Raw genomic sequence first — 12,518 nt, 5'->3', positions numbered from 1 at the left:
ATGTCACATCACATGATAGTAATTAGTTGACCTGATTAAAAAATGTGACAGTGGAAAATTGCTCAAAATTTAAATGAAAAAAATTCTCTACTACAGTGATAAAAATTCAGATGGTCTTTCTACATTTTCAAATTAGATGATATTATCTAATCAGCACCTTTCAAAGTAAACTAATAAACTATAAATTGTTACAATATATATATTATATAGATGTATAGACCCTGGAAAACTTATATCACAACCTATTTCCATTTATTGGGCTTTGGCTTCCTTTTAGGGCCAATTATTTTTATTAAATATATTATAACTTAATAACAAAAATATTTGAGTGTGATCTCCTACTGGTAGATGTCATTTACTGAGGTAAAAAGAAACAACTTCCCGTACACTAGACTGATGTCAAATGTTGCAAAAGGCTGGTATGAACTTACATATTGGTTGACGCAAAACATCCAAAAAGGAAACTTCTTTAACTGCAGAAGTACCAAAATTCATAAGCCACTAGCAGCATTGTTGTTGCCATAGTAACTTTTTTACGTTATGCCATGCTGCTTTGTCTTTAATTTATTATAGGAAAAACAAACTTTTCTTGTTCCGTTTAGGGCAAAGTTGTGGAATTATGTTGTGAAGTAATATTTGTGCTTGTCTTATCAGTGATCACCCTGAAAATATTCCTGTCAATTGAACAAATCTTTATTGGAGGGTTGCTATGTTTAATGTAGATAAAAACCATAACATGTTCTGTAGGTCTTTCACAGGTAATGGAATAAATGATGTTAGGAAATAAAAAGTGCAGTCACTGAAATAAACTTTTTATTTACCAAAAATCATTGTGAATGTTGTTAAAAATGTATGGAACATCAAAGAATATTGCACTTTTTTATGGGAACTCAGAATTTCTCCTCTTTTTTTTTGCTGCTGTTCTGGTTTTATAACACATGAATTTTTTTTTCCTGCAATTTACATACTTGTGAATTTGCCTATTTGGTCATAATCGCTCCAGTTTCATATTGTCAATGGTATAAGCAAATTCTGAGAAATGTCCTCTGTCTTTTCTACACCTACTCACACTTATCCGTCCCCATGCTAGCATGTGCCTGCTGAGCACCCGATGAGTGCTTCCCCAAGTGGAGTTGGACAGAGATTAAAAGTACAAAAGTAAAAGCAAATTCACTGACGTGAACTTTGCTTTTAGCTTTTCCAAAAGAAAGATCAACAATCCACTTTAACGGTGCTGGTCACATTCAAACATCTCTCTCCATTGATTGAGAGTCAGTGGCAGCTATAAGATCAGTAATGTGTGGCATCCATCAAGCACACAGTTGTCCAGTTCTGTGTCACATACGTTTCTTTCACGTCGGAGGAGCTGCTCATTCAGCAGTGCATTCAGCCATTGTCATCCCATACCACTCATATGTGTGTTTGAAAGCTATTTTGTTTGCTCAGCTGAAGGTTGGAGCCCCTTCATGGCAGGGAAATGTAAACAGGAGAGCAATGACTGGTAGTTGTTTATGTGCTACCTTGACATGTTGCAATTCCTTTTCATGTCCAGAACCTCCTTTTTTTTCAGTTTTGTGTATTGCTGAAAATAAGCAGTAGAGATATGATGCAAACTCCAAAGATGATTAATTCTCTGTTTGTCTCTATGCCTTAGGTGTCATTCGAACACAAGAACTGCTGGATCATGAGACGACCCCCCACTACTGGCTAACGGTCTACGCGATGGATCGTGGTGTGGTGCCCCTCTCAGCTTTTGTTGAGGTCTACATCGAAGTCCAGGATGTCAACGACAACGCACCGCAGACGTCTGAACCTGTCTACTACCCCTCTGTCATGGAGAACTCCCCAAAAGACGTGTCGATCATCCAGATTAATGCAGCTGATCCTGACTCGAAGGCCAGCGACAGGCTCAGCTACAGGATCACCAGTGGGAATCCACAGGGCTTCTTTGCCATCAACACCAAAACCGGTAAGATTGCAGTTTCACCACCAAAATTAAGACTATTGTTCACCCAGTGGTTGCTGTCCCGTGTCACAGGACACTATCCCCATTCTTCAGCCAGCTACTGATCTGTTTAAAACTTAGCGACCGGCGCAGGAAAATGAGACTATTGACTTGCGTTAGTTTTGGAGAGTCTAGTGACTAGCATACCAAGGCTAGTCACCCACAGGATTGCCTTCTTCCTCTGCTAGCCCAGATAAAATAGTGCTAACACTGGGTAAGCTGTTGTTAGCATTGGCTACCTCATTGTCACAGCAGACTATATCCGTGCCAAAGCCAGCTACCCATCTGATTAATAACAGGTCGGCACCACTTACTAAGTGGCCTGGGCTGGCAAATGAGAAGGAGACTGCTAAGCTGCGTTAGAGGCTGGTGACTAGCATCGATCTGCTGAAACTTAAGCCGCAATTGGAAGCCAACTTCAGCTCCGTGTTATACATGTTTACAGATATTGTATGACAACCATTTTTTCATGATAAACCTAGAGTCGTGAGTGACTGGTGGACATGTGCTGGTTACCTCCCTATTGAACGCTAGGTGCACAATAAGTGCATTTTGGCGGTGAAACAGCACCATGGTCTCAGTGTCAGACTCATAGACATGGTTTTATGGAATCTGGGGTAAAGATATGAAAAGCAGATATTTCCAAGAATCCATGTACATGTGGTTTAATTTATTAATAACTACACGATCTTAAACTCCAGATGTCAGCTATTTCTGTGTCAGTGGTCGTATCATCACTTGAGATGTCCGCAGATAAAATGAACCTGAAATAGCTCTTCAGCTTCTTTAAAGGCCTTGAATGCAGCGGACATAATGAGCTCTTTACTGTGTGTGACATGGATCACAACTCCAGGCGACAGGCATCAGTCAAGCTGCTGGTTGTTTGCTTTTAAAACTTTGCGCCGTCTGAGCAGCGTATTTTTACCCACAACAAGAGCGAGCTGAACCTTTGGGGGTTTTTTTTTCACTCTGACACTCTAAAGTGTGTTCTCACATGGTTCTCTGGAAGTGATGTCACGATTAATATTTCAGTGATTTCTTTTAAAGCAGATCAGACTGCTTGTGTTTTGTGGTAGAGCAGGAGAAAGTGCTCTTGATAGATGGAAAGTGAAGCTTCATGTAAAGACAGACTTCTCTGATAAATCCACATGTTTTTAAAGCTACGGAGAAGATATGTAATTTATTAAGACTACTGGCTTGTTTAGGAAACGCTAGCCTTTCCTGCCTGTAGCATTTATATGATACATTGAGTGCCATAATGTCCCAAAAGCCCAGCTGAAGTATGAATTACCTTTGTATTGACTTAACAGTTGGGCTTAAAAGAAGAAGATTTCTATGTTTTCTCAGATTATTTATGACAAGAAAACAGATTAATCAGAATTTTTAACAATTAAATTAAAAAGTTATGGAACCAACAGACAAAAATCAAGTTTACTGCATTGTAAAAAACAAAACAAAACGGTATTTTACCGTAAATTAAATATGTTTTTTTTACAGCGTATAAACTAGCTGATGCTACTGATTCAATAAAACAAAAGTAAATAAGTAAACTAAATCTACTGACTACTTATCGACTATAAAACAATAAAGTTTTATCAATCAAAACTGACCTTAGGGACATAGAGTTTATAATCTCTCAAAACCCCCAAAAGCTACAAGTAAGGCCAGAATTATTCATACCCTTGAATAATTCATGGGTATGAAATACCCTTGAAGTCATACCAAGGGTATGAATTGGCATACCCTTGGCAGGATTATTGATCTTTTAATTTTACCAGCATATTTCTGCTGACTGGAAGTAAGATTATGGTTTTTGGCACAGCCAGCCAGAGTCCTGACCCGAATCTGACAGTTGATGCTGAATGCTAAAGATTAAGGTGACAGGAGGCCTTCCAAACTCAAAGATCTGGAGCTTGAAAACCAAAGATAAATCATCTACATACCAGTGAAAAAAGCTGCTCATATTTTTATACTGATTATCCATCCATCTATTATCACATACGCTTATCCTATTGGAGACACCAGGGATGCTGGTGCCCATCTCCAAGTATGGGATCTTATGGATTCAGAAAGTTGTTAAAAACAAACAGAACTTTACTCAAAATTTGAAAACTTAGCAGAAACTTAAATTTGGAAGACAAAAACACACATTTCCCCAAGTCGCAAGAGCTTCTGAGGAAGGAGACGTCACGAGGAACTCTTTAGCCAATCAGAAGTGGTGATGTGTTTAAAAGAAAAAAACGTTTGACCACAAAATCTGTACTTTTTTCACATCCACTGAGAGACACAACTGTATGTGGCTGCAAAGTATGAACAGCGACCTTCATAACTGTAGTTGTGTTTGTTATATAAGCAAAAATGGCTTGGCAGTTTGGAAGGTCAAAAAAACACCAATTCTTTTCAGATTCTCTTTCAAGAGAGACACACTAAAGGCTAATCCAAAGCTTCCAGTGGGGTTAAATCTGAAGTGGGCAGGGGGACAAAGAGGCTGTGCAGAGAAAGGTTAAAATTACGAGCAGTGTGCTGCAGCCCACTTGGTTGAATGCAGCTGATCAGGAAGCTGAAAGCAGGAGGGTATGTGTGTGTGTGCGTGTGCGTGCGTGCGTGCGTGTGTGTGTGGAGGGGTGGGGGGTGCAGAGCAGCAGTTGCTCCAGTTTGTCCTCGCTGATGTGTGTGGTCTTGTTTCTCAAGGTAGTCACATCAACAAACTGGAGTTATTTTTGTTGGAAGTGGTGAAGGGAATTTTCAGACCAAATAAGGATTCATTATTTAAGTTACCTCCCAAAACAGCCTTGCAGAGATTCTGCACTCTCCACGACAGGCAGGAAAAGAAAAAAAAAGATAAAGAATAAAGAGACGTGAGGACTTTCCAGTTTGCACATATGGTTCGTGTTCTGTCTGCATGCATAAAAAAGCTCAGCTTAGGCATGCTGATAAAAGTAATAATAAATGTATATATCTGCTAAAAAAACAATTTCAAAGCTTTTGAGAAATGTACTTAGATTTTTCTGTTTATATTGAGAATCAACCCAGGATAAAATGAGATTATGGCATGAACAATTATTGACTCATATCTATCCACAGATATCACATTGTGTTTGGATTTCTCCTGAAACAGGCTTTCTTTGTTAGTGCTAACAGATTTTCATAAACCATCACTTATTCCTACCCCACATATAGATTTCAGATTATGTAATGAAGTCCCTGCTCACTTCCACCATAGGGAAAATCTCTTTACAGTGAAATTTTTAAATCTACTAAATCTTTTATGACTGTCAGAGGAGCTCACTGAACAAAGGAAAAAAGAAAACATAACATAGGAGCAGAAGGATAACGCCTATTCATGCATGTCAAAGCATGTTTAAACTTTTATCTGCGGGATACCAGCGAGTTTGATTAACACTGGTTCACAGAGAGGAAGCCTCACTGAATCACTGCTCTCTCTCTGAGATTTAGTTTTTTTTTTTTTTTTTTTGCGAGTCTGCTGCATGGAGCAAAGTGTTGGAAAACTAAAGAAGACGGTAACAAGTACAAGATTTACTTTACAATAGGAATTTAGAGTCAGAGCCTTTTCACATTTAGTCATGTTACAAGAATCAATTCACTTTTAGGGATTTTCTGCCATTGACTATAACGTTCATTTTTTGGGGAAAAAAAAAAAAAAATGTTTGAATAATTGTTTCTCCCCCAAAATATATTTATATTCACACCGTCTCTCTTAACGCTAAATAAAATGTAGTTGCCTCATTAGTAAAGGTTGTTGGCCTGTGTGCAATTTAATCTCAGTAGAAATAAAGCTGTTCCGTGAAGCCCTGTTAGTTAACATCAGAGAACAAACTTCACCATGACGATCCTGGAGCCCAGCGGACAGGGCAGAGAGAACGTTAGCGTTAGCTTCTGAAACTACATCTCAAGGTTTGAATGTCTCCTAGCATCATCTAAAAATAGACAGAGCATCCTGACCATCATCTGAACATCATACAACATGGTGGAGGCAGCATCATGCTGTGGGTAAGCTGTAAAGTCTACTGGGTTGGGAAAGGTGATCAGAGCTATAATACAATGGTTTTATCAAAATGAGTTAGAAGCTTCAGTAAAAGTACAGGCGTTGACTTTTATCTGTCATGTTGCTGCTGACTCGCTGAATTTCTCCACTGCGGCACAAATGAAGGAGTCTGCGGTTCTGTTCTGTTCTGTTCTGTTCTGTTCTGTTTCGTTTCGTTTCGTTTCGTTTCGTTTCGTTCCGTTCCAACTCCTGTGGCAGGACACTCGTCATCCACTGTGACCGATCTTAAATCTGGTTAAAATGGCTGCGTCTAAAGCTGGTAGTGACAGCTGCAGTTTTGTTGACAGGTGACTCTCCAAAGTAATGACTCAAACAAGCTGAATTCAGATGCAAATCACAATTTTCAGCTACTTGTAAAAAGCATGTTGCAAACCACACATCCTGTCCCTCCACTTCACAATTATTTGCCTTTACAGACAATTCCCCCCCCCCAAAAAAAAAAAAATTGGGGGTATGAATACTTTTGCGAGGCCCGGTGTGGGTTTACTTCTCCCACAAAACAGGGAACGATTACAATAATTTTTAAAAATGTACTTAAATCTGCGGTATTAAGCAACGTAAAAATAGTCCCAACACCTCCCCACATCATAAAGTCCATGCAGCAATCTTGCCGCATATTACGCTTTTTTTTTTTTTCTTTTGGAAAAGATTTAAATTTACTACATGCATCTCTGTAATTACACCTTCTAAATTTGCATTGAAGGCACAGGCAGTGTCCTGGCACATCTACAAAGGGGAGGGAAAAAGGAAAAGACATGCAGGGCTGTGTTTTTGTGCGGCTTCTGAAACTTCATAGACCTGTGTTCCAAGCTAAATAGATCTATCATGGGCTATGGTCTGCTGCTGCCGGCTCTGCCCTCACATATATACAGCACAAGCACTTCACGCCTTGGGTGGTGCTGGCCAACCTTTTTTTATTTTATTTTCCCTTACAGATTCACTACAGCCTCGGATAAAAGTCTTTCTTTTTGCCAAGCTCACTAAATCTATTCTGTCATCTAAGTGCAAGCCCAGCTCTTCGGCCATTTTTGTATGTATTTCGTTTCACATTTTTGCCAGTGCCATCATTGGAAAATGCAGAACAAAACATCTTGATGTAACCTCGCTCCTAAAAGAATCCTGAAGGGGAAGAAAACCTGAGCTGCACGGACAGGAAATGATCCCATCAGCTGCATGAATTAGCTTTTCTGTATCAGTTCCAGATAGTTGAGTCTGAATATTGTGTCAACCTCACTTTTCAAAAGATGAACCAGTGCTGAGTTGCCCTGCTCACATCTGATCCCCTCCAACAGTTGTTTCAAGCTCTTCAACCTTGATTCGACGCCTCAGGACCAATGTTATTACAGTTCACTAAAACTAACACATTTAAGAAAACATTTCTGTGAGGTCCAATAAATAAAAACGGTGATCAACGGGGAAAAGCTATGGCTAACTGGAACTATATTGTGCATTTATAAAACCACCTAAAACATACTGGGTTTATGGATGTAATATCCTTCATTTTTATGTTTATGAATCTATTTCTTTTTTGAACTGATGTAAAATTGACACAAGCAGCTTAAGTCAGCCACTGGCTAATTACTTCATCTCATGTCTGTCTGCAAAACGGCAGCAGCTAAAGTTGGAAAAAAAAAAAACAACAACAACTCAGTTCTCAGTTTGTTGTTCAACAATAATTTTAATATTTTTATTTTGAAAATGGCATCTTCTGTTCAGAAGTAAACATAATTACAATGTGTTACTTTCTGAATTCTGCACCTAAAATTAAACAAAGTGTGAAAACTACTACTGTGATTACAAAATAAAACTATAATGAAAAACCCAAACCTGTTCTAACCCTGCTAAGGAGAACTGAAACTGGTATGTGTCAGTTTATTTGTCTGTGGGATCTGAGACAAATAAACTGATTTGTTTCTCAGTGCTAGTGGTTGTATGGACGGAGATTCAAAGGAAGATTTTAACACTTCGGGGGTGAAAGTAGAAGAAAACACAAAAAGAACTCTCAGATCTCCGGCCCGCCTTCCGCCGACTTTTATTTTCTCTTCACGCTGACATGTCAGCATTCCGAGCTTTCAGGGGTTGTTCAGGCAGGTTTTCCACCTTCCTTCTGTGGGAGAGTGAGCAGCGTTCATTACCCGCTGAATCATTTCCTGCCTCCTCTGAAATGCCTCTGCTCTGCAACAGACTTTGACCCAAGGTTTTATGCCAGTGCACACATCTGTGTTAAGATGGAGCGCCCGTGCAGAACAAGCAGTCAGAATCAACATCCACACACACACACACATACACACAGCAGGAAGCTTGCTGTACCTGAGCAGAGGAATTAAAGTTGTAGCAAAGATTTTTACAATATGTCTCCTATCCCACTAACTGCTCATTATGCTACTTCCTGTTATTGCAATACAACCTATACATAAAGCATTTGGACTTCCTGTATCTACTCTAATAGCCCCAGTATTGACTAATTGCATTTTTCTAATAGATTATTATTAATTTATGACATGCAGACACGTGAGATTTCAGGTTGGTGCCGATGGAAACCTCACCTTAGATTAAAGGTTTGTCGCTGTCGTCAGACTGTGAGGCTCAGCTGATAAGAACTCGTATCTGATCAGATATCTGATTATCTATACAAGGTCCTTCTTAACTTTAATTGGCTCCTTTAACTCCAATCAAAACAACAAGTTTACATACACTATATAAAAGGCATTTTTTTCACACTCTGACGTGAAATCGTAATAAACATTCCCACTCTAGGCCAAATGTGATTACTACCATTTATTTAGTTTCTATTTGCTAAAAGCCAGAATAATGGGAAATATTTTTTTAAAGGCAATTTTTTATTACACATAGATTTCCTTAGTATTTTGTACCATTGACCTTAAACTGCTTGACTTGGGGTAGCCCTTCTGGGTTTCCTTCTACAAGCTTGTGCAGGAGAAAACCCACACATTGCGGTCTTATCTGTGGTTTAACAAAGCAGTGGCCGCTGTCAGGGGAAGGGAGATAGGAAAGGCATACTTCCAACAACTTCCTGGTGTTTCCGGTAATTTGACAGCAAACCCTTTTCACTGCCCTCTGGAGACATTTGTTTGCTGCTAGTGGCCTTTATTCATCTGTTGCTCAGCAGGAGAAAGGGAAAGGTCGTGACTTTAGCCTCTGTGTGCTGCACCGTTTTACCACTGAGCCACATGGTACCCAGGTTGTTAGTAACTTCCCCAGTATTATAGGTTTTCCACATAGTGCCATTTTATAATACAATCAAGTAAGTTACTTTTATTAAATTGCTGAATATATCAAATATGACTTAGGGTGCGTGAGTGGGCCGTACATGGGCATTATTGGCAACACTAAGACCATCCTGCTTTTTCTGATTGGTTGTTTCTGGTTAGTACTGAGAAAAGGCAGAGGAGCTCCACTTTTTTCACAGATTATCTGTCTTGCGCTACGCTGTCATAACATGGTGACATTCATCCATTATCTAACACACTTATCCCTAGTGGGGTCATGAGGGGTGCTGGTGCCTATCTCCAGTGGTCAGCAGACGAGAGGCGGGGTCACCCTGGAGAGGTCACCAGTCCATCACAGGGTAACACAGAGACAGACAGGACAAACACCCATGCACACACACACACACACACACACACACACGCACACGCACGCACACACGCACACTCACACCTCATCAATCAACCTGACAGTCACAAGCTGGAGTACCCGGAGAGAACACATGAGCATACAGAGTCCATGAAGAAAGACCCCGCCCCAGGAATCAAACCCAGGAGGCAACAGTGACAGTTTTAACAAATACGTAAGAAACATATTTTTCATAGAAGTTACATATGGCAGCTTTAATTGCTGTCTTTCAAGAAAAAAATGAATGCAGATAAAGTTCAGTTTCACTGTAAACAGTTAGTCTCTTTTGACACTGTTCATTTTATTATTACCTGAATGTATTTATAAAGGTGTCTAATGTAGCCTGTGCAGACCTGCTTGTTAGTAGTAATCAATGTTTCTGAAGGGGGGATTAGTTTAGCAGCCAAGCATGGCACAATAAAAGTGAACTTTCAGCATTTCCTGGTTGGCTTCATTTAATAAAAAAGAAAAAGAAAGAAAAGCAGCTCCTACTTCTACCACAACGGTTTGGGTTGGCTTTGGGTTTGCATTAGTCTACCACTGACTGATTTTTGCACCACATGGAAATGTGTGCAACTCTTAACGTTGCTAATCACAGTGACAGTGTGCCAAGACAAAGTACACCAATGACCTCCAGGATGCCCAGATCCCCCTCAGGTCTCCAGCTGAACATTCGCGGTAGCGCTGGAGGACATGGTGGAGAGTGCCACTGTTCCTTCACTGTTGTTTTACTCCCCGTCTCAAACCAGCATGGCTGTAATTACTGTCAGCCCGAGTCTCTCTGTGTGTGTGTACGTGTGTGTTCTTCTTTGGTCAGCTCTGGCTCTAAAACCAGTTATTTCATGGTACTTTAACGTTTAGGTAGTGACAGAAAGGTATGCACCTTTATTGACTGGAGCAACAGTTGCCAACAGAGTCCTGAGTCCTTCTCTGGTGACTGTCTAGCCTGGCTGGGTTAATAACATCTTGGAGAGTTTAGCTGTGAATAATTTCCCAAAAGCAATATCAGTAGTTGAATATTACAGATCCTACAGTAGTACATAAAGGAGCCAGCTGGGAGCAAACAAAAACGCACCAACGGCCAACACGAGTATATCAAGCCAAAATACGGGCTTGGTTTACAACAGCCACAAAATCAGGATTTCATTTCTGACTCGACTGTAACTGATTTTCCATTGTGGGGAACATGAAAGGCTGGAAAATAACCCACTGCTGCACAAAACCATTTCTGTTTGAATTTTTATTTTTGTTTTGTTTTGTTTGTGAGTCAACACATAGCTCCTTGTTTTCTTACAAAATATTCCCATATGTCCTGAGCAAAAAGAAACGCTCTCTTCCGTCGTCTCTTACGGAGTTCAACAACGTATTGTGTTGTTTTATATATTTTTTAAATTTTCAGTGAAATGCAGTATTTCAGTCCAATTTATTTGCCTTCACTTTGTTCAAAAAAGGTTTCTGATTCATGTTCCTTTGTTGTGGCTTTTAGGATTGGCTTGACAGAAACCTCAGTACACCTTCAACAGAATTCAAGCTTCACAACAATAATAAAAAATAAAACCATTTTTTTTTTTTTGTCCCCAAAGATATTCAAATTCAGCAAATTCAGTGATGGCTATACTAGGCTGGTTTCAGTTAAAAGATGCTTGCGCTGGCCTCACAATCAATCTCACAAGACAGAAATAAAAGTGTAGCATTCATCGAGTGGGCTAGTTCTCCGGCTCAGCATTTCAGCTGTTTTTTTTCTGTTAAGTTGTTGATTATACTGCAAGTGTCCATCCCCAAACTGAGATAACAGTACGGTACAGTGTAACTACCAGCAGATGAATTTACCCAAAGAAGGAATTTGGCTCCAAAATGTTACAAAAACTGCCTAAGTGTTTGTGTTTAACAGCTTAATGATACATCTAGCGCACCACGCCAAGGTCAAACTGATTTAAATAAGAATTTGGGGATAACTAATAGCCTTTTCTTTTCTTCAAAAATCAAGTAAAGGTTTCATAAATAATTCATACACAAACTGTGAAATAGCCTCTCATTTTAGGTTCACAATAATAGCTTAAACTTGACCAAAGTCTCAGTCTGACAGAAACTGGGTTAGCGTCTTTAGTCGTTTCAATTACAGAAAATCTCATGGTTCAAGCTCTGCCTTCGTGTGAGGTCAAACTTTTCACCTGGCTGAATAAACTCAACAGTTAACTGGAGCACATCATCACATCAGTCCTGATTGGTGTGGGGCACCTCATTAAACCTCAACGATTCTGTCGATAAGGAATAAAATGCCTGATGGTTTGGTTAAGTTCCTGAAAAGCTTCCACTCTGTGAGGAACAAAAACAAACCATCATCTTCCAACTAATTCCTGTCGTCTTCTTCGTGGTTTTCACCAGTAGTAACATCCACCCGTTAATCATACAACCTGTGTGACGCGACACTTTTGTGAAATACATTTAGTTTGATAAAAACCACCTCATTTCTAGCGCAAAAACGTTTTATTGAAAAACGTGAAATTTTTCAATATTGGCGTGTTTCCATTGAGCAAATGTTTTCTTTGTAATTTCAGTTTGCGTAATTTAATGGAAACATACCTGCAATTTGAGAAGGCATAAATGCTTCTTCATATCCAGCTCTTTGTTCTCTGCTCTCTAACAAGATCTTATTTCAAACTTCTCATCCATACAAGCGGCTATAAACAGAAGGAATATGCAACCTGTCATCAACACATTTCAAGTGTAAGCTACTCCAATCACAAGTTTGAGTTTATGCAAAAAAAACGCTCTGCATCTTTGCATTTCGCCAGCTTCGTTCAAATTTTG

The 12,518-nt window shown here is 39.5% G+C and overlaps 1 protein-coding gene across 10 annotated transcripts in view; it reads left to right on the top strand.

Annotated features, from left to right (window-relative positions):
• The window catches only part of fat1a (FAT atypical cadherin 1a), a 97,062-nt gene that overhangs the window by 24,897 nt on the left and 59,647 nt on the right, over positions 1–12,518 (top strand). For all 10 annotated transcript variants that reach the window (XR_476029.2, XR_001661783.1, XR_001661784.1 and 7 more), the window contains exon 3: positions 1,655–1,969. Coding sequence is in view for 6 of the 10 variants with exons in the window: in XM_016670287.1 (XP_016525773.1) it covers positions 1,655–1,969 (315 nt within the window). In the remaining 4 variants the exon portion in view is untranslated. The remainder of the gene's footprint in view (positions 1–1,654; positions 1,970–12,518) is intronic.

The sequence above is a fragment of the Poecilia formosa genome, unplaced genomic scaffold, assembly GCF_000485575.1.
Source record: "Poecilia formosa unplaced genomic scaffold, Poecilia_formosa-5.1.2 Scaffold32, whole genome shotgun sequence".
Lineage (NCBI taxonomy): Eukaryota > Metazoa > Chordata > Actinopteri > Cyprinodontiformes > Poeciliidae > Poecilia > Poecilia formosa.
This window is presented reverse-complemented; position numbering and strand designations above follow the sequence as displayed.